Source organism: Stenella coeruleoalba (genome assembly GCF_951394435.1).
Source record: "Stenella coeruleoalba genome assembly, chromosome: 5".
NCBI classification, from domain to species: Eukaryota; Metazoa; Chordata; class Mammalia; order Artiodactyla; family Delphinidae; genus Stenella; species Stenella coeruleoalba.
The window spans coordinates 30,382,470-30,403,165 of NC_137150.1; the positions used below are offsets into that span (position 1 = coordinate 30,382,470).

General features: G+C 35.4%; 1 protein-coding gene across 5 annotated transcripts in view; it reads left to right on the top strand.

Annotated features, from left to right (window-relative positions):
• STAG1 (STAG1 cohesin complex component) overlaps positions 1–20,696 on the top strand; it is a gene marked incomplete at its 3' end in the record, with an annotated part of 426,886 nt that overhangs the window by 157,972 nt on the left and 248,218 nt on the right. For 4 of the 5 annotated variants that reach the window (XM_079922183.1, XM_079922181.1, XM_079922182.1 and 1 more), the window contains one exon: positions 17,608–17,704. In XM_079922183.1, the coding sequence (XP_079778309.1) occupies positions 17,608–17,704 (97 nt within the window). Of the gene's footprint in view, positions 1–4,320; positions 4,500–6,857; positions 7,041–17,607; positions 17,705–20,696 lie in introns of all 5 variants that reach the window. The other variant, XM_079922185.1, reaches the window with a different exon arrangement.

The following is a 20,696-nucleotide window of genomic DNA, read 5'->3' on the forward strand; positions in this document are numbered from 1 at the left end:
AATTAAGAGAAAGAAACCAAGAACTGTGTAGTATTTTAGAGCAGGAAAAAAATGGGATAACTGTTTTTTTAATGGTTGTAGATGATACAGATTACATAGTCATTTTAAGAGATTTACTGACTTCAGGGTTCAGAAAAAACTTGCCTTAAAATGGTTTGAAAATTCAGTGTATGCTGTCCAGGTGTTTTTAGCTTTGATTGACCTAAAATGGACCCCTATTATTTAATAGTGGGGAAAATACTGCACTGTTAGAAGACAGAGTTGTCATTATTTAGCTGGGATGGTCTTGGGAAAGTCACCAAACATCTTTCACCTGTAATTTCCTTATCAGTAATTGATGTTCTGCCCATGAGGCTTCTTATGAGAATCAAATGAAGCTGATTTATGTCAGTGTATTGTGATACAAAATATTTTAGTCATGCTTGGTTTATGATAAAATTCAAAGCTCACCTTTCAGTGAGGCTTAATGTGGTTTTGAATCTGTATTTTGTGTTTGTATTTTGTATTTGTAGATATTGTATGGAATTCTAGAATACATCATGTTAAAATTTAGGTTAAGGCTGGAGAAAGTTACAAGGAGAAGGATTCTGAGAGGTCACGTTTTGAGCCAAGAAAGACCTTGCCAGGCATATGTAATGTCCCTTACCACAAATTAATCATGTTCTCTTAAAATGTGTGTTAGAGAACTTACCATAAGAAGATGCTGCTTAGAATAAAGTGCTGAGGTAAATAAAAATAACTCATTTGGACATTTTTAGTTGATTTCTTTTGATACCAGTATCTCTTCTAGCTGGGGAGTGGTATGACCATACAAAGAAGCATAGCAGTTCAGAATATTTCCACATATTCTCTGACACTAATTCACACAAAAGAGAAAAATAAAGGCATGTAATGAGTGTCTCTTTCTCATTTTTTGTTGTTTCTTTTTTTACTATTAAATTGTTGGCAACTCTTTGCGTATCTCTCAAATTATATATTTATATTTGCTGGCTCATGAAATACAAACCTCTTGAATCACTAATTTAACTTAAAATCTGACATCATTAGGAAGTAGCAGACCACATTTGCTCTTCAGTTTTCCATTATCAGCTCCTGCTGATGGCTTACCGAAAAACAGGTGGTCGAAGTTAACTATTATTTGAAAAACATCTGTTCAATGTGAGGTAAACTCCCTTAGCTTTCCTTAAAGTATGTACAGCTTCTTCCAGTCACATTTAATGCAGGAACTCCTCTCATACGAGATACTAGCTAGATACTTAGGATAGGCTTGTGTCCCTCCCTGTCCCGTCCCCCCTTATGATAGGCTTGTGTCCCTCCCTGTCCCGCCCCCCCCACCAAAAAACCCCCCAAGATTAAATGGTTTTGGATATCAGGAACTATGGCAAGCACTTTTTGTATCCACTATACCACCGTCCACAGTAAAATGCATATGTTCAACATTTAGTAAATAGCTGACAAATAATCACCTCACACCAGTCAGAGTAGCTATCCTCAGAAAGTCTACAAATAACAAGTCTTGGAGATGTGGAGAAAAGGAAACCCTGTACACTGTTGGTGGGAATGTAAATTGGTGCAGCCACTGTGAGGAACAGTATGGAGTTCCTTAAAAAACTAAAAATAGGACTACCATATGATCCAGCAATTCCACTTCTGGGTATATATGTGGAAAAAATGGAAACACTAATTTGAAAAGATACATGCCCCCCAGTGTTCTTAGCAGCAGTGTTTACAATAGCCAAGATATGAAAGCAACCCAAATGCCCAATGGACGAATTGGTAAAGAAGATGTGGTGTATATACACAGTGGAATATTACTTGGCCACAAAAAAGTGAAATCCTGCCATTTGCAGTAGCGTGGATGGACCTAGAGAATATTATGCTTAGTGAAATAAGTCAGACAAAGAAAGGCAGTACTGTATGATATCACTTGTAATGTGGAATCTAAACAGTAATACAAATGAATGTATATGCAAAACAGAAACAGACTCACAGATATAGAAAACAAACTAGTGCTTGCCAAGGGGGGAGGGGCAAGGTAGAGCTATGGGATTAAGAGATACAAACTACTATGTCTAAAATAGATAAGCAAGAAGGATATATTGTATAGCACAGGGAATTATAGCCATTATCTTGTAATAACTTTTAATGGAGACTTATCTGTAAAAATACTGAATCACTATGCTGTACACCTGAAACTAATGTAATACTGTAAATCAACTGTATTTCAATAAAAATTTTAGAATAATACAAATGAATCTATATACAAAACAGAAACAGATTCACAGACAGAAAACAAACTTATGGTTACCAAAGGAGAGAAGGAGTGGGGGAGGGACAGATTAGGAGTGTGCGACTAACAGATGCAAACCATTATACTGTCTATAAAATAGATAAGCAACAAGGATTTACTGCATAGCACAAGGAATTATATCAAATATCTTGTAGTAACCTATAATGGAATATAATCTGAAAAAGAAAAACTGAATCACTATGCTGTACACCTGAAACTCATACGATATTGTAAATCAACTATACTTCAGTTAAAAAAAATTTTTTAATGGTGGAATTTTGAATCCTCAGGATTTTGTTTCTTTGATTAGAGGTAAATCAGTATTTTTCTGAAATATTTATTGTTCATTAGTATTTCCTTTAAAAGTCTTAAAATTCATTTATGTATATAATGCAACATCATTCAAAATCTTAGGGATTGATTTTGAAATTGCTGAAGTGATTGAGAAGAACAAATTACACTTAGAAAATTCTGAAAATGAAAAGTAACAAGGGACTCACTCTACCAATTAATAGACTGTACGTAAAGCTACAGAAAATTTTAATGCACGTGATTGGCTCAACTGGCAAATGGATCAGTTGAACACAGACAGACCTACGTATATATGAAAATTTAATTTGTTAAAAAATGTGTCGTGCCTGTTTCTTTCTCTTCATAATTGTCACTTGATTAACAACTTGAAAAAAATGTAGAACTTTAACTCCTATCATGCACCAAAGTCTAAATGTAGTAGAAAATTAAATATAAACAATGATGTCATAGAACTATTAGGAAAAAATTATATGAAAAATTACTGGATTTGAGAATTATAAAAGTTAAAAAGCAAACTTAAAGCAAATATTTCACTTATTTAAAAGCCTTTAGTATTTAGCCTTTTACCCATTATATAATATCTATTTTCTGTTTATTGCTTTTAATCTTAAATGCTAGTTTTATGTTAATATTGCCACTTCAGCATTTCTGCTTTTGTTTATTCACCTAGTATTTCTTGATCCATATCTTTATTTTCTTCTTTTTAGAAGCCAAATTTTATTTAAGTAATATATGTACATGATTTTTTAGAAAAATCAAAGAGTACAGTGACCAAAATTGCAGTCGGTCATGTCTTTCCCTACCCATTCCCAGTCCTGCTCCTCAGAGTAATGTTTTTATTTCTTTTAGCTTTTTCTTCTGATATTTATTCTACATAATTATTTAGTGTTATTTTTGACAGCATTGTGCTAATTGAATATGATGAACAGAAAGTATTAAGTACAAGCAAATCTTAGAAAGACATACAAAATAGAGGGCAGTAACTCTCTAAAAACATTAGGGGCCCCATGGCCACCTCAGTTAAGTATTTGGGCATTCGGTGGTTGGGGCATGTCATCAAAATAGTGAACTAGTGTGATGTTTTATGGATTGTAAAGATGATCAAGATATCTGTGCACTGTTTTGGTGGTCAGACTCAGGTGTTGCCCCTGGTGGCCCCCACCTTCTGCTATTCATGTCCTTGACCCATCCCTTTGAGTGTGTTGAGACCTGTGACTTTCTTCTAACCACCAATTATAGCACAGGTGATGGGAGGGCAATTCTGTGATTACACTGTGTTATGCAAGACACTATCTTGCTAGCAGGTTTGCTCTCAGGATTCTCCTTGTTGGCTTGACAGGTAATTGATCATGTTGGAGAAGCCCATGTAGCAAGGAACTTCTTGGCCCTGAGAGTTGTTTCCAGCCAGTAGCCAGCAGGAGGTCAGGGCCCTCAGTCGACAACCAACGGCAAGGAAAGAAATTCTCCCAGCAACATAAGTGAGCTTAGAAGTAGATTCTTTCCCATTTGAGCCTCCAAATGAGAATGTAGCATAGTGAATATCTTGATTGCAGCCCTGTGAGACCCTAAGCAGAAGATTCAGTTGAGCTGTATCTAGATTCCTGACTCTCACAGATTGTGAGATGTAGATAACCAAGACAACTGTTTATGACAGAAAGCAGGAAAATTAACGTAGTGCTGAAGCAACACTGTGAAAGTTACACTTTTGTCCATTCCAGGTAAAAACAACTTACTTTGAGTGGTCCTTGTTAATTGGAGAAAAAGGCATTAGCCAGGTTAGTAGCTGCTTATCAAGTGCCAGGGTCTGCAACTGCCGTGAAGGTCACCACGTGATTAAGCTTATGATGATTCATAGTTGTTCTCCAGGATCCATCTGACTTCTCTGTTGGACAAACTGGTGAGTTTAATAGGGGTATGATAGGTTTCACTGCCTTTGCCTCTTTGAGGTCTTTGATTAAATTCTGTAATTCCCCTGGGGATGTAGTATTGCTTCTAGTTTATTATCTTGGTAAGGAGAGGAAGTTCCATGAACTTTGCTTTAGACATTCCTACCATAATGCCTCTTATCCCACGGGTCAGAAAGTTAATGTGGGGTCCTTTCAGTTGCCAGGTATCTCTCTTCCAAGTATCTATTCAGCAACCAGGGAAATAACCACAGGGTGAGTCCCTGGACCATTTGGGCTCACTTTCAGTCAGACTGGAGTTAAAACCCCATGTATCACCTGACCCATGTATCATGTATCACCATAAGCCTCTAATTTAACTTGTGGACCTCAGTGCCAGGAAATAAGGGCGATTCAGAGACAGTGTCTATTAATGAGAGTGAGTGTTTCCTTTTTACAGTACGTAGTACCTCTGATTAATGGCTGCAAGTCTCTGGGGAAGAATTAGAGGTGTATGGTGTGACTTGCAATAGCTGTGCAGGCTCCTTTTTCAAGGGACCTGGTTTCCACTTTGTTCAACTGACTCTGGATCTGTGAGCTAACCCAGGTTTAGTAACTGGTGAGAAGGCTATAACTCTCCAATGTGTTGGAGACAAAGTTAGACTTCTGGCTACCAGACCTAGAGTTTTTCCTGTTATATAAATTAAACAGTATTCTACTAGGCTGCCCACCTGTTTTGTTCCCAGGGGCACTGTAATCAGTTAGCTGCTATCAAAAATTTCTGTGGGCCAAATCATTCTGGTGACAAGTACATCCCTGCCTCCCCTTACAGGTAATGAACCCACCTTGTCTTTGACGATTAAGTATAGCCACTTGGGCTGTATTAGCTTGGCTGTCGTCATCTCCATTGATGATCTTCTTAATGACCACATCCCCTACACTCATACCAGGCTCACAAAGGAGAGTAACCACAGACCTTTGTAAGAATGGGAGATGTAGCTCCTCCCTTCACTAATTGCTTTCTGGGCCCTTTTGTATAACATAGTTGAGGAATAGCAGTATGAAATTCTCACGTGATAAATCCAGTCCAATTCCCTAAATCATTAGATTCTTTCCTCCCTCCATCCATATCAGTGCCAGGAAAGCTCTGGCATCTCAGCCTTTAAATCCAACTTTTAGTGCACCAACTAGATAATTAATAATTAGAGCCATTTTCAGGTACATGGACTAATGTAGTAAATCTGTTACCTCTACTGAGTGCACCCATGTCAATTAATTTGCCCTGATGTAGCATTATATTTCATTCTCTTTGGTCAAATACTTCAGGAATCTACTCCACACATGGTTCTCCAATTTCTGTTGGGTATGTAAGCTATTTCCTCTTGGGTCATAGTGTGTACCTGTCCCCCTGGAGCATGCTGAGATTTGACCCTAGTTACGGATCTAATGGCAAAAGGAGTTGATTGTGGTGGGTCTTCAGGAGAATGAGCAACCCCCTTCAAGGCATCTGCCCATGTGAGATCATCAGAAGGTTTTCAAGCCATGGGAGGCTAGTGTTCTTAGATGCTGGAAAGCAAGCTACTTCCACTGGTGTGGAAGGCTCACAATTAGTGGTGAGGGGCTAAGGGAGTGGGAAAGAGGTCAAAATTGTTAGTTTCATCTAAGACCAACTAGATATCTCCATTCTAATTTCAGGATCTCAGTCTTTCCCGATCAAGGTTTTAATTTTCAAATGAGAAACTTGATGAGATTGAATTCAGCTGTTTTTGTAATTCAGCAACCTTCACAATTAAATTTTTAGCTTGACCTTCGGCAATATCAGCCCCATACGTATAAGAAAGAAGAGATTCTTCCAGGGGAATCATGGAAGCTCTCTGGTTCTCACACTGTGACTTAAGCTGAGAGTTAATGGACTTGAGCTTGTCATTTTCTAAGTGCTCAATTGTACACAAAAGTATCTATCTCATACTGCTGTCCTCACAGTTCTCACTACTGCTGTAATAGCAAACATAGCAGCCACTTAAGTTCCCAAGGCATGTGCTTGAGTTGACACTTCATCACAGTGTACCACAGGTGTTAGCTTCACTGTTCTGAAACTACTGTATGCCATAGATTACTAGCATCCCATTTCCTTGGCGAGCAGCTCAGCCCTGTGCTTAATCCCAAGGGCGTGACCAAACCAGTCCCCAAATCTTATCTTTACTGGTTTATCATTTGGAACCACTCCTGGGACTAATTCTGTACCAGTCTGGATTCAGTCAGGAGTCGAAACTACAGAGTAATTTGAATTGGTAAAATGCATTATACATAATTGCTAAACTATGATAGAAGAGTTAACTATAAAGATGTAAAAATAACACTAAATCTTCTAGGGCTGAAGGAGATTTCTCAAGGAAAGACAGCCTTGGAAGAGAGGGGTTCCCTTCCCCAGGCGGGGGTTCAGACCTTGTTGGAGAAAGTGGAGTTACAGCCTGCTGAATGACAGAGAAGTTCACTGGATTGCCTTAACCAGAGCTGGTTCACAGTTTCTGGGCAGCAGGAAACAATATTCTGAGGTACAGTCATGTTCAGCATGGTAGACAGTTGTACAGAGAAAGATGCAGCACTGCTGCCAGCATGAGACCTGAAGCCTGCCAGTGTCTATGTCAGTAGGGCTGCATTAGGAGGGTAATCACTAATCCCAGGCTGGAGTACAAGGTTGCCAAAGGACTGCATACTCTTGGCGTGAGCCTGGGACAAACACCACTGGATTTCCTTTTATGCACTTGCTGCTATTGGACTATGTAGCAAGAGCAAGAAAAGCTAGACTCTGACATACCAAAATCAGGAAGAGAAAACCCCTTTCCTTCTGCAGTGTCCTTCCAGAGCTCTATGCTAATAAAGCTTAAATAGTGCTTACTGTGAAAGAGAAATGCTTATAAAGTCCCATTCATTATTATAGAGCAGATACTGAAGAGTAGCTTTGGAGCCAAGGCACAGTAAATTGATAACTGATGAAGAGGCTTTCCTTAAATGTCTGGTGTTGGCAGCTATTTGCTTTCTTAAGAGAGAGGCATTGAATGCAGATTGGATGCTCTGTATGTAGAGGTGGAGTTTGTATAGATTATCTGACTTTAACTGTTGGTCCTGACATTTATGAGATTTTCTCTTTTTCCTTGGAATTTATGAATTTTATCTTGACTTGCTTATATGTGTCATTTTCCCATTAATTCTGGCAACAACTAGATAAGCTATGTTAATGTACAGATGTAAATCTTTCACTGTTCAGGTGGTTTTTCCTCTTAAAATGATCACTTTAATTGTATTCTCTTTTTTCCCCATCTCAAACACCTGTACTTGTTAGTCTTAGCTATATCTACCAATCTTTTATCCCTTACCTCATGAATTCCATTTCTGTATTTTTATTTTGTGTTGAGATTTTTTTCCCCATTCAACTTCCAGGATGTTAAATTCATTCTCTATAGTGATTATTCTTAGGTTGATCCAATGAATATTTAAATTTGATAGTCTTTTTTTTTTAGACTTCCAGAAAGTCTTTTTATGCTTTAAATCTCCCATCTGTTTCATATATACCCAATTTACTTTTTCTTTTCTCCTTCTTGATTGCTGAGTCTTTTAGGCATATTATTTTGCTTTGACTTCTTAAGGCTCTTTTCAGTTTGGGTGGTCAAATCCAAATTATTAGGATCCCTCCACTGGCACAAATTCATATATAATAGGTGTTGACATGGTCTCCATTCCTGTATCACACTAACCAACAGTTCTGTTAATTGGATAATGTTTTCCCAGGCTTAGGAGTAGGAGGCAACTCAGCTTATTGTAATAGTCCCCTGCAATTCCTCTGAGGCCAAGAATATAAAAACTTTACATTAAGAGAATTGATATTTAAAATGTCATTTTAATTTATCTGTACCAATTTATTTAGACATCACTATTACAGTACTCAGCTTCAGACCTAGTTAGGTTATCAGATTAAACTGAAAAGTATACTTGTTGACAGAAGCTTTCTGTTTCACAGTCTGAATAATACAAAACAAAAGAAAAACAAAACTAAGATTAGCATCAAGTAAAAGTATGAAATGGGAGTTATTTTTCTGAAAATGGCATTTAAATGATATTACAATCTGTGATTCCATTCGTAACTCTGGAATAAAATCTGGCCTGTCATGTGATGTCACACCATTTATCTGAGCTTAAAAACAAATTCTCTAAGTTTAGGCGATAATACAGTTGTGTAAAAGGACAGTGATATGATCAGATTGGCCAGAAACTGCAGTTAGTTAAAACACAAAAATCAACAAGAAGAAAAAGCAGCCTTTAGAGAACTCTGAAAACCAAGAACATTTTAGCTCATATCTGAGGGTAAAATAACAGTCTAGTTTCATGGAGTAATAAAGAACTCTTAGTCTACCTATGTAGTATTTATTTTTTTATTTGCATTCACAGAAAACATGTATATGATATTACTAAGGGCTATGGTGAAAAAAATCATCTAAATATTAATTTATTATATAGTGATTCTTGGTTGGGAAGAGGGAGGGCCCTTTATTCATTTAAGATTCCTAGTTAGGGTCTTTAGTTTATGAAGTAACTATATTGCCATCTGCTTGTATTTCTCCAAAGCAAATGAACCTACTCTTAAGCAACAATATAGAATACTAATTCTCTATGACCTTGTCTGTTTAACCGAGGTCCTATCAAATGGTCTGCCAAAAGAAGTATATTTATCTAATAGAGTTTGAAGAATGTGCACTCAGTGTACTGTGTAGATATCCATATTGAATTGATTATCTTTTTTTTAGGTTTAGTTTATAAGAAGCTTAGAGGCAGATTTAAAACTCATTTTTAACCACGACATTGACTGTTCTTTTTCACATATTTCTATTTCCTCTTCTTATCCTTGACATTTTCTTTTGTTTTCTCTTTAGTTTTTCTTTCTCAGTTTTAAAAATATTATACTTCTAACAACTACAAATTTCTTCTTATACTGTAATATGATAAAATCATATAGCAAATGTCATGATATTTATCATTTGACTGTTATCTGTGATTCAGATGCTGGCTTATGGTTTCCCTTTAAGGATCTGTGGCTAAGTTCTCAGAGATTTTCATTTTAGTAAAGTCTTAGATTTAAACTTCTTGGAATGAATCAAGGGCAAGCCTGTCAGTGTCACAGTTTGAATTTTTGTATATCTGTTTGTATGCTACTATAAATGCATGTGTGTGATACCATTTACTTTAAAAGAATCATATGTTTCTCTTTTTAATTAATATGTCACAAATAACTTACTGTATCATTAGTGCTAACGTATCAGTACAGCTCATTTGTATAGTTACATTTTATTCTAGTTTGGTGAAACCTTCTTTTATAGACATTTAAATTGATAGTATTTTTGCCCCAGTAAACAGTACTTACAGTATCCATGCAGGTGAGTATTATTTCTGTGTAGGAAGAAGGCTGCATATAAATATTTATAGCCACAGGGGCAGATTTTGGCAGAGATGACTGGCCACTTATCAAAAATTTATTTTTCTTTTTTCATCGTGGAGAAAGTTCCAGGAGGGTACTGGCCAAAACAGACTTCATGTTTCTGCTCCCCCACCTTTTTTTTTTTTTTTTTTTGCGGTATGCGGACCTCTCACTGTTGTGGCCTCTCCCGTTGTGGAGCACAGGCTCCGGACGTGCAGGCTCAGCGGCCATGGCTCACGGGCCCAGCCGCTCCGCGGCATGTGGGATCTTCCCAGACCGGAGCACGAACCTGTGTCCCCTGCATTGGCAGGCGGACTCTCAACCACTGCGCCACCAGGGAAGCCCTCTGCTCCCCTTCTATCTAGATGTGGCTAGTTTACAAGTTTTAGCCAATGAAGTATTAGAGAGAGTGATATGTACTACTTCCAAAGCTGAATTACAAAAATCTGCCATGCTTTTCTGTGTTTACTTCTTCATCAGCTGGATATTGACTTTTCAGGATCAACCTTAGAAACCTCTTAGAGAGGATAATAGAGCCTCTGTCAGCTTAGGTCCCAGAATGACTGTGTGACTGTACCTCGTATTTTAGATGTTCTAAGGCTATATGACCTCTTTGAGAGGCTGTGGATATGTTATTAGAAATGTTTCTTCTTGTAATCTTGGAGTAATATCTTTCCCTGCTCCCTAATTGAGGACAACCAACATTTAAATGTAATGTGTGTTTCTTAAGGTGGGAGCTTAAATCATTGATTTAGAACTTCTTTTATTATAAAGTATGTGAAGCTATAAATTTCCCTCTAAGCACTATTTTACCTGCATTCTACAAATTTTGATACGTTGTATTTTCATTATCAGTCACTTCAAAATATTCCCTAATTACCAAAACATTTGGGGATATTTTAGGTAACGTTTTTGTTACTGATGTCTAATTTAAATCTAAAATGGTCCGAGAATGTGCCCTGTGTTTTTTCCATCCTTAAAAACTCATAAAGACTTGCTTTTTGATCTTTTGGTGAATGTTCAGTGTGTACCTAAAATGAATGTGTATTCTCTAATTGTTGGTGTTGTAATTACACATGTTCATTAGGTCATGTTTATTAGCAGTGCTGTTCAAATCTTCTGTATGTTTGCTATTTTTTGTGTGTTTGCTTCTTTTATCAGTTACCAATAGACATGCAGTAAAAATCTCAACTGTGGTTATCGATTTGCATATTTTTACTTTCAGTTCAGTTTTTTGCTTTATGTATTTTGGGACTCTTGTTATTTGGTATGTAAAAAATTATAATTGTTTTATCTTTCTGATGAATGTAGCACTTTATTATTATAAAGTATGTTTTTTTAATAATGTAAACACTGACATTTATTTATTTATTATTTAAATTTATTTATTTATTTATGGCTGCATTGGGTCTTCGTTGGTGTGCGTGGACTTTCTCTAGTTGCAGTGAGCGGGGGCTACTCTTCCTTGTGATGTGTGGGCTTCTCATTGAGGTGGCTTCTCTTGTGGAGCATGGGCTCTAGGTGTGGGCTGGTGCGGGCTTCAGTAGTCATGGCTCGTGAGCCCTAGAGCACAGGCTCAGTAGTTGTGGCACACGGGCTTAGTTGCTCCGTGGCATGTGGGATCTTCCCAGATCGGGCTCAAACCCGTGTCCCCTGCATTGGCAGGCAGATTCTTAACCACTGCGCCACCAGGAAGTCCCATAAAGTATGTTTTTTTTTTATGTTTGTAATTCCTTGTTTTGATTTGTCTGCTGTAAACATAGTCATAACAGCTTTTTTTATAGTTAATGTTTGCATGGTATACATTTTTTCTCCCTTTTAGTGCAACCTATCTGTGCTATTATATTTAAAGTGTGTTTCTTGTAAATATCATGTGATTGATTTTTATTCAGTCTGGGTAGTTTTCTTTCAAGAGGAGTGTTTATTAGTCTATCTGCTTGGTTTTGTTTTAGTTTTCTTTGAAAAGTTTTTATGTTGCTTTTACTTGAAAGATACCTTTTGGCCAGATAACAAAATTCTAGATGGGCAGTTTTTTCTTTTTTATTTCCTCTACCTTTATTGAGATAAAATTGACTATAAGATTGTGTAAGTTTAAGGTGTACAGTGTGTTGATTTGATACATTTGCATGTTGCAAAATAATTACCACCATAGCTTTAACTGACATCTCCATCCCTTCACATTATTACCATTTGTTTTTTCTGGTGAGAACATTTAAGATGTACTCTTTTAGCAACATTCAAGTATATAATACAGTATTATTAGCTATAGTCACTGTTCTGTATGTTGTATCCCCAGAACTTGTTAATCTTTCAACTGGAAGTTTGTACCCTTTGACCAACTTCTCACCATTTCCCTTACCCTCAAGCCCTGGTAAATACTACTCTGTGTCTATTTCTCTGAGTTTGGCTTTTTTTTTAGATTCCACATATAAGTGTTATCATATAGTATTTGTCTTTCTCTGACTTACTTCACCTAGTACAGTGCCTTCAAGGTTCATTCAAGTTGTTGCAAGTGGCAGGATTTCCTTCTTTCTCATGGACGAATTAGTATTCCATTGTGTGTGTGTATATATATATATGTGTGTGTGTGTATATATATATATATATATATATATATATATATATATACACACACACCACATTTTCCTTATCCATTCATCTTTTAACAGACACTGAGGTTGTTTCCATATTTTGGCTATTGTGAATGCAGTGAACATGGAAGTGCAGATATTTTAATAAAATCCTGATTTTAATTCCTCTGCATATATACCCAGAAGTGGGATTTCTGGATCATATGGTAGTTCTATTTTTTAATTTTTTGAGGAACATCTGTACTGTGTTACATAGTGGCTGTACCAGTTGGCATTCCCACCAGCAATGCACACCCTCACCAACACTTGTTATCTCTTATCTTTTTAATAGCTGTTCCAAACAGGTGTGACATTAATATCTCATTGTGGTTTTGATTTACATTTTCCTGATGATTAGTGATGTTGAGCGTCTTTTCACGTATTTCTTGGCCAGTTGTATTCCTTCTTTGGAAAACTATTCAGTTTCTCTGCCAACTTTTAAATTGGATTTTTTGCTATTAAATTTAGTGATTTATTAAATTTGATGTAATATAGAAATGCAATTTTATGTAGTATAGAAATGCAACTGTTTTCTGTATGTTGATTTTGTATCCTGTAACTTAATAAGTTTATTTTTTCTAACAGTTTTTTGATGGAGTCTTTAAGATTTTCTGTATGGAAGGTCATATCATCTGAAAAAAAAAGTTTTACTTCTTCCTTTTCTATTTGGATACCTTTTATTTTTCTTGACTGATTGCTCTGGCTAGGACTTCTAGTATTATGTTGACTAGGAGTGATGAGAGTGTTTGTTCACTCTGGTCTTTCCTGATCTTAGAGAAAATCTTTTCAGCCTTACACTATTGAGTAATGTTGGCTGTGGGCGTTATATATGGCCTTTATTGTGTTGAGGTTTGTTCCTTCTATACCCAGTTTGTTTTAGAGTTTTTGTCATAAATGAATACTGTATTGTGTCAGAAGCTTTTCCTGCACTTATTGATATGATCATGCAGTTTTTATCTTTTATTCTGTTAATGTGTATCACATTTATTTTTGCATCTTGAACCATCCTTGCATCACAGGACTAAATCCTGCTCAGTCATGGTATATGATCCTATTAATGCATCGTTGAATTTGATTTGCTAATATTTGTTGAGGATTTTTGCATCTATGTTTATCAGGAATATTGGCCTTTTCTTGTGGCATTTTTTTTCTGGTTTTGGTATCAGGGTAGTACTGGCCTCATAAAATGTGTTTGGAAGATTTCCACTCTCTTCCTTTTTTTGAAAGAGTTTGAGAAGGACTGGCATTAATTCTTAGAATGTTTGTTAGAAGTCACCAGTGAAGCCTTCTGGTCCTGGACTTTTGTTTGTTGGGAGGTTTTTAATTACTGATTCAAAATCTTTGCTAGTAATTGGGGTCAGTTTAGATTTTCCATTTCATCATGATATAGTATTACTAGGTTGTATGTTTCTAGGAATTTACTCATTTTTTTCCTAGGTTGTCCAATTTGTTGGCATATGATTGTTCATAGTAGTCTCTTATGACCCTTTGCATTTTTATGGAATCAGTTGTAACTTCTCTTTCATTTCTGATTTTATTTTATTTTATTTTATTTATTTTTTTTGCGGTGGACCTCTCACTGCTGCGGCCTCTCTACTGTTGCGGAGCACCGGCTCCGGACGTGCAGGCTCAGCGGCCACGGCTCACAGGCCCAGCGGCTCCGCGGCATGTGGGATCATCCCGGACCGGGGCACCAACCCGCGTCCCCTGCATCGGCAGGCGGACTCTCAACCACTGTGCCAACAGGGAAGCCCTGATTTTATTTTTTTGAGTTCTCTTTTTCTTGATGAGTCTAGGTAAAGGTTTGTCAATTTTGTTTATTTTTTCAAAGAACCAGCTTTTAGTTTCATTGATCTTTTCTGTTGGCTTTTTAGTCTCTGTTTCATTTATTTCTGCTCTAATCGTTATTATTTCCTTCCTGCCACTAACTTTGGGCTTCATTTGTTCTTTTTTTTTTAAGTTCCTTGAGATGTAAAATTAGGTTGTTTATTTGAGATTTTTCTTGTTTCTTGAGGTAGGTATTTATCACAGTGAACTTCTCTCTTAGAACTGCTTTTGCTGCATCCCATAAATTTTGGTATGTTACATTGCCATTTTCATTTGTTGCAAGAGAAGAAGAAAGGAATAGAGAGGAACTACAAAAACAGCTTGAAAACAATTAACAAAATGGCAATAAGCACATACCTATCAGTAGTTACTTTAAATGTAAATTCACTAAGTTCTCTAATCAAAAGATACAGAATGGTTGAATGGGTAAATAAATAATAAATACATTCTGTATTGAATTCTTCACTACGGTATTGTATTAGTTGTTTAGATTCCTTTGCCCCTACACGTCTCTGATAACTTTTAAAAGGTATAACTTTGTTTCCTTCCAGGTGAATAACCAATTATATCAGTATTATTTATTAAATAAACCACCCTTTTCCATCTAAAATTGAAATATCTCCTCTGTTATAGCTTGTTTTAAATATACCTGGATCTGTTTCTATGCTCTACTGTCTTGTATTACTTTTCTAGGCCTACATTGCTTTCAATCTATATTGTTTTCAGTATTTTTGTATTATTTTAATATTTCTAATGCAAGTCCCTCCTCATTAGCCTTATTTATTCAGAATGTTTTGTGCTCTTCATATACAACTGGTGGGATTATAAATTAATATTTGTGCTTTGGGAGCTAAAGAAAAATTTGGTCACCATGTTCAGAGTGTGTTCACAATGCTGGGCCCCATATAGAAGTGGGGAAATGGCTTCCTTCTCTGCTTTGTGCCATACTTCATTACCTGGGTCACAAAGCATTTCTGCTTTGCTCCTGAGTCTCAAAGTCATTGTTAACCTGCTCTATCCATTCTTAGGCCTCACCACCATTTTTAGCCAAGAGGGCCTGAACACATTATGCAACAGAAGTGAACCCTGAACAGATACCATGCTGTTCTTTCTTTTTCTTTTTAGCCTCTCCTACCACCGTTGTATTTTCTTTGTACTTTTAAAACAAAATCTTCCAGACACTAATGTGATGAGACAGAGAAACAGTGTTATATACATCAGCAGTTAATGATAAAGTCCCCCTTTCATATTAGAGAAGGAAATACGATTGCTCCTCAGAAGAGATCATTAAAGAAGGGAAAGGGGTACGCTCCAGCAGAATGGGTTAAAATAAAAGGGCTGACAACACCTGGTATTGGTGAGGATGTGGAGCACCTAATGTCATACATTGCTGGAGGATGTATAATTTAATACATCTGTTTTGGAAAATTGGATGACATTGTGTACTGGCCCTCAATATATATGTATTCTGTTTGTTAATAAGTCTGCTACTAGGTATATATACTGCAGAAAAAATGTTTATGTCAGACAATGTGTACAGGTATGGTCATAACAATTTTATTTGTGATAGCCCTAAAATGGAAACGACGCTCATGTACATCAGTAGTAAAATGGGTTATAAAATATGCTATATTAATACAATGAAATACTATCCAGCAGTACAAACACGGAACTACTGATAACACATACTATAACATGACTGAATCTCACTGATAAAACATTGGCTGGAAGAAATCAAACACAAAGCACAGTATTATATGAATTTTAAAAACATATCTACTGTAAAGGAATAATAGTTAAACTGTTGACATTTGTGATGGTTACTGCCTGGAATGGAACATGAGGTGGCCTGTTTCAGTTCTGGAAATTTTTTTATATTTTCATTTTGGTTATGGTTATACAGGTGTATGTATATGTAAACTTTCATCAAGGAGTAACTTAAGATTTACGCATTTACTGTATATAATTATACCTAAGTACAAAACTAAAAATTTATTTAAAATTGTTTTAAAAATTATTTTTATTGGTCTCCTGTGCTTTCCCACCTCCCACCCCCAGAAAGACCCTCAACAATTCTGCCTGGTAGTATGCTAAGTGGAATCACATTAAATTTATCTAGCAATTTGGAAAGACTTTATTGATACAGCACTAAATCTTTTTTAAAAAATTCAGTATATGAAACTTATTTAGGTCATTTTCCGTATCCTGTAAATTTTTTATAATTTTCATCATTAAAATTTATACAGTCTTTGAGTTTGTTTTTAGATGATTTTCATTGTGAACAGCCTTCTCAATCTATTTATATTTCTTATATATTGCCAATATTAAAATTTTATTTTGTACATTTATCTTTTGTCAGTTGTCTTGTCAAATTTTTTTATTAATCTTTCAAGTCAGTTTGGTAGAGACTCAAATTTTCTTATCAACTATAGGAAAGGAGAATTGTGTTTCCTGATATTTTACTAATTTTTGCACAAACTAAAAACTTTTAAAATCTGTGTTGAATGCTTAGGGATGCATCCTTGCCTCATTCTTTTTTAGAGCTGAAAAGTGTTAAGGATTTCAACAACAAATATATTGTAGTCTTTGTCTTTATGTTGTTTACCAACATATCACATAACACTAGTTTTTCTAGACATTTTTTATTAAGCTTGGCTGCAGGATTTTTATCAGATACCTTTTTGAGATCTAGTATTAAAATCATTTATTTTTCTTCTTTACATTGTTGATAAATTGAATTGAGTTCCTAATATTGAGTCATCCTTGTATACCTGGGAAAAAAATACATTTTATTATATATGGTGTGTATTCTTTTTATTCTCTGCTGGGTTTTCTGATACTCAGAAAGCTTATATCTATGTATAAGTGAAGTTACTTTTTTAGTTATTTTCATAGTATGGTTTGAATATTAGTATCTATAGTTGTTTAATAATTATTGGACTTAATGTGACTGGTAAAGTCAGGCTTATATTGTGCTCTATTTTGCACAAATTTCTGAAACCTAGTAATTTACCTTTGAATTGCCTTTCAATATGAGGGAATCTCTAGTTTTATTTGGCTACAGAGAGATAATTTTAGGTAAGTAGTTTGCTTGTTTAAATAGATACACATGGAAAAACAGGAATTTTTTGAAAATTTATTTGCTATAATATAAATTTTTTAATTTTTAATTTTATGGTTTTTTTCCCCCCACAGTCTGTGGTTGATGACTGGATTGAATCATATAAACAAGACAGGGACATCGCACTTCTGGATTTAATCAACTTTTTTATCCAGTGTTCAGGATGTCGAGGTACAGAATGTTGGAATAAATGATGTACATTAAGACTGTCAGTCCAGCAGTGTCAATTTTACTTTACCTTGTGTTAGTCATTTTATAATTGATCCTGGAATTATGTGCTCATCTTTTTCTGATAAAATTATTTTTATTTAAGTATATTTCTCTTTTTTTTCTGGTTCAGTTTTACTCAACAGACTTCTGAATTTTTTAATATTTTGAAGGAAATCTTAAATTAATGAATTGGCTTTTTAGATCATAAGATTTTGTAATTAATATTTACTGATATTATTTGTATCTGTGCTCCATATTGTAAACTGTGCTAGTTGCTAAAATTCATTGAGTCCTCATGTTATAGATGAAATGCTTGAAGCTTAAATAATTCAAGGTAACATAAGTATGAAAATCAGTTTTTCTTAAGTTTACAGTCATTTGGAATCCATAGACAATTTGTTAAAAGTAAAGTTTTATTTTTATCATATTAATAGATAACTGATACTTTTTTTCTCTAGAATAAATATTAACAGGTTAAATGTGCTACATGGGGAAAATCAGTTGGTAAACACCGTTCTTTACTTACTGATACAGAAAGAATGGTTGTCTTTTATTGAGATCACTGATCAGATTGATTTCTTGAAGGTTTTCTTATTTCTAAGTTATCGCTCACCATATTGACATAAGTTTATCAAATATTTACAGAGTACCTAAGTTATACTAAGCACTGTTCCAAAGTATACAGATATTATCAAGACAGTCTCTGCCCCAGTATTAAGAGTAAGTTTAATTTTTAAAGAAGGCTTTATCGCAAAGAAAAAGAGGGAAATATACCACTAGTTTACTAAAGTTTACTAAAGTGCTCAGTGCCATGAAAGTAATAATAATAAAACTGGTTACAGTTTAATGACTAGTATGTGCCAAGCTGTGTGCTTTACATACATTAGCTCATTTAATATTGGTTTGACACTACTATCAGTCAGATGTGATTTTTATTCTGTAGTTCAGGAAACTGAGAATACAGGGCTTAGGTTCGTTTTTGGACATCATACAGTTTGTAAGTGCCAAATTCACGATTTAGATTCAGGCTTGTCTCAATCTGAAGTCTGTATGTCTAACCAGAAGGTAGTGTTGGAATAACAAGGAGGGGCTTCTGATCCAACCTAGGCTGTGTGTTTCTGTGTATGTGTGAATGTGGGGATATTTGTAAGAAAATGCATCTCAGAGGAAGAAACTCTACCCTGGGACTGAGGTTGAGTAAGAGAAAATTAAGGAGGAGGAGAAAGGCCAAAGTTAACAGACTGTGTAAAAATTCCGGAAGACAAGAAAATACAGCACACTGTAGGACATAAAGAGAGTTTATGGCTGAATCCTAGAGCATAGAGACAGGTGAGGATTGGCAAGAGATTAGTTTATTTGAAGGAAAGTGAGTTTGTTAATTTTACAGTCTTAAAATGGGAAAGGCAAGCACCGAGTGACGTGCTTTACATGTGTTATCTTGTCTAAACTGTAATTGTCCTGTTAGATTGAGTTTTGATTTTAAAACAACTGGTAGTCTTAAAATTTTTTCCTTTTGTAATTCATTCCCATGGTTCAAAAAACCAAAAAAAAAAAAAAAGAGAGATATGTAAAGCAAAAAGCCTTTACCACTTCTTGCCTTCCTATCTATGTCCACAGAGTTAATTGCTCTTAACTACTTTGTTGTATATTCGTCTATCTATATAAATAGGAAATATATGCTCTTTCCGCACCCCCCCCCCAAAAAAGATACTGGTGTATAGAGAGCTTTCTTGGTTTCCTTCCTTCCTTCCCTTCTCCCCTCCCCTCCCCTCCCCTCCCCTCCCTTTTCCAGCATCGTAGCATTCATTTCTTTGTGTGTATGTACAACAATTTATTTAATTAGTCTTCTGTTAACAGACCATTGCATTATCTGTAGTCTTTTTCTGTTACAGTGAGTAGTTTTGTGTGTACCTTACTTGCTCCTGGTGGAAGAATGTCTGTAGGTTAATATATTTGTAATTATATTAGATATTGCCAAATTTCCTGATATGGGAATTGTACCCATTTTTACTCCTATCATTAATATATGAAAATGTCTGTTTCTTCTTGGTCTTTTCAACAAAGAGTTTTTATCAAATTTTTGTATTGCTCTTAGGAATGATTTAAAAATATGTCAGTATGATTTTTTTAAGTTGAGGTGAAATTCACTTAAACATTTAACAACCATTTTAAAGTGGGCAGTTCAGTAGTTTTTAGCACATTAACAGTGTTGTGCAGCCACCTCTCTCTAGTATCAAAACTTCTTTTTATCACCCCAGAAGAATACCTAATATTCATTACGTAGTCATTCCTCATTCCCTTCTTCCCTGCAACCCTTGGCAACCACTGATCTGCTTTCTACTCCTATGGATTTGCCTGTTTTAGTCATTTTATATAAAAGGAATTGTCCAATATGTGACCTTTTGTTTTTGATGTCTTTCATTTAGCATAATGTCTTCAAGGTTTATCCAGGTAGTAGCATGTACTGATAATTTATTTCATTTTATGTATATGTTACAATTTGTTTATCCATTCATCTGTCAATGGACATTGGGTGGTTTTCACTTTTTGGTTGCTGTGAATATTGCTGTGAACATTCGTGGACAGATATCTGCTTGAGTACTTATTTTTTAATTCTTCGGTGTAAATACCTAGGAGTGAAATTGCTGGATCATATGGTAATTCTATTTTAACTTTTTGAGGAACTGCCAAACTGTTTTCACAGCAGCGGCACCATTTTAAATTCCAGAAATGTATGAAGATTCTTATTTCTCCACATCCTCTAAAACACTTTTATTTTCTGATTTTTAAATTTTATTGACCTAGGGGGTATGAAGTGATTTCTTATTATGGTTTTGATTTGCATTTTCTTAATCACCAGTGATCTTGAGCATCTTTTCATGTACTTTTGGCAATTTGTATATCTTTCTTGAACAAATGTGTATTTGATCCTGTGCTTATTTTAAAATTAGAT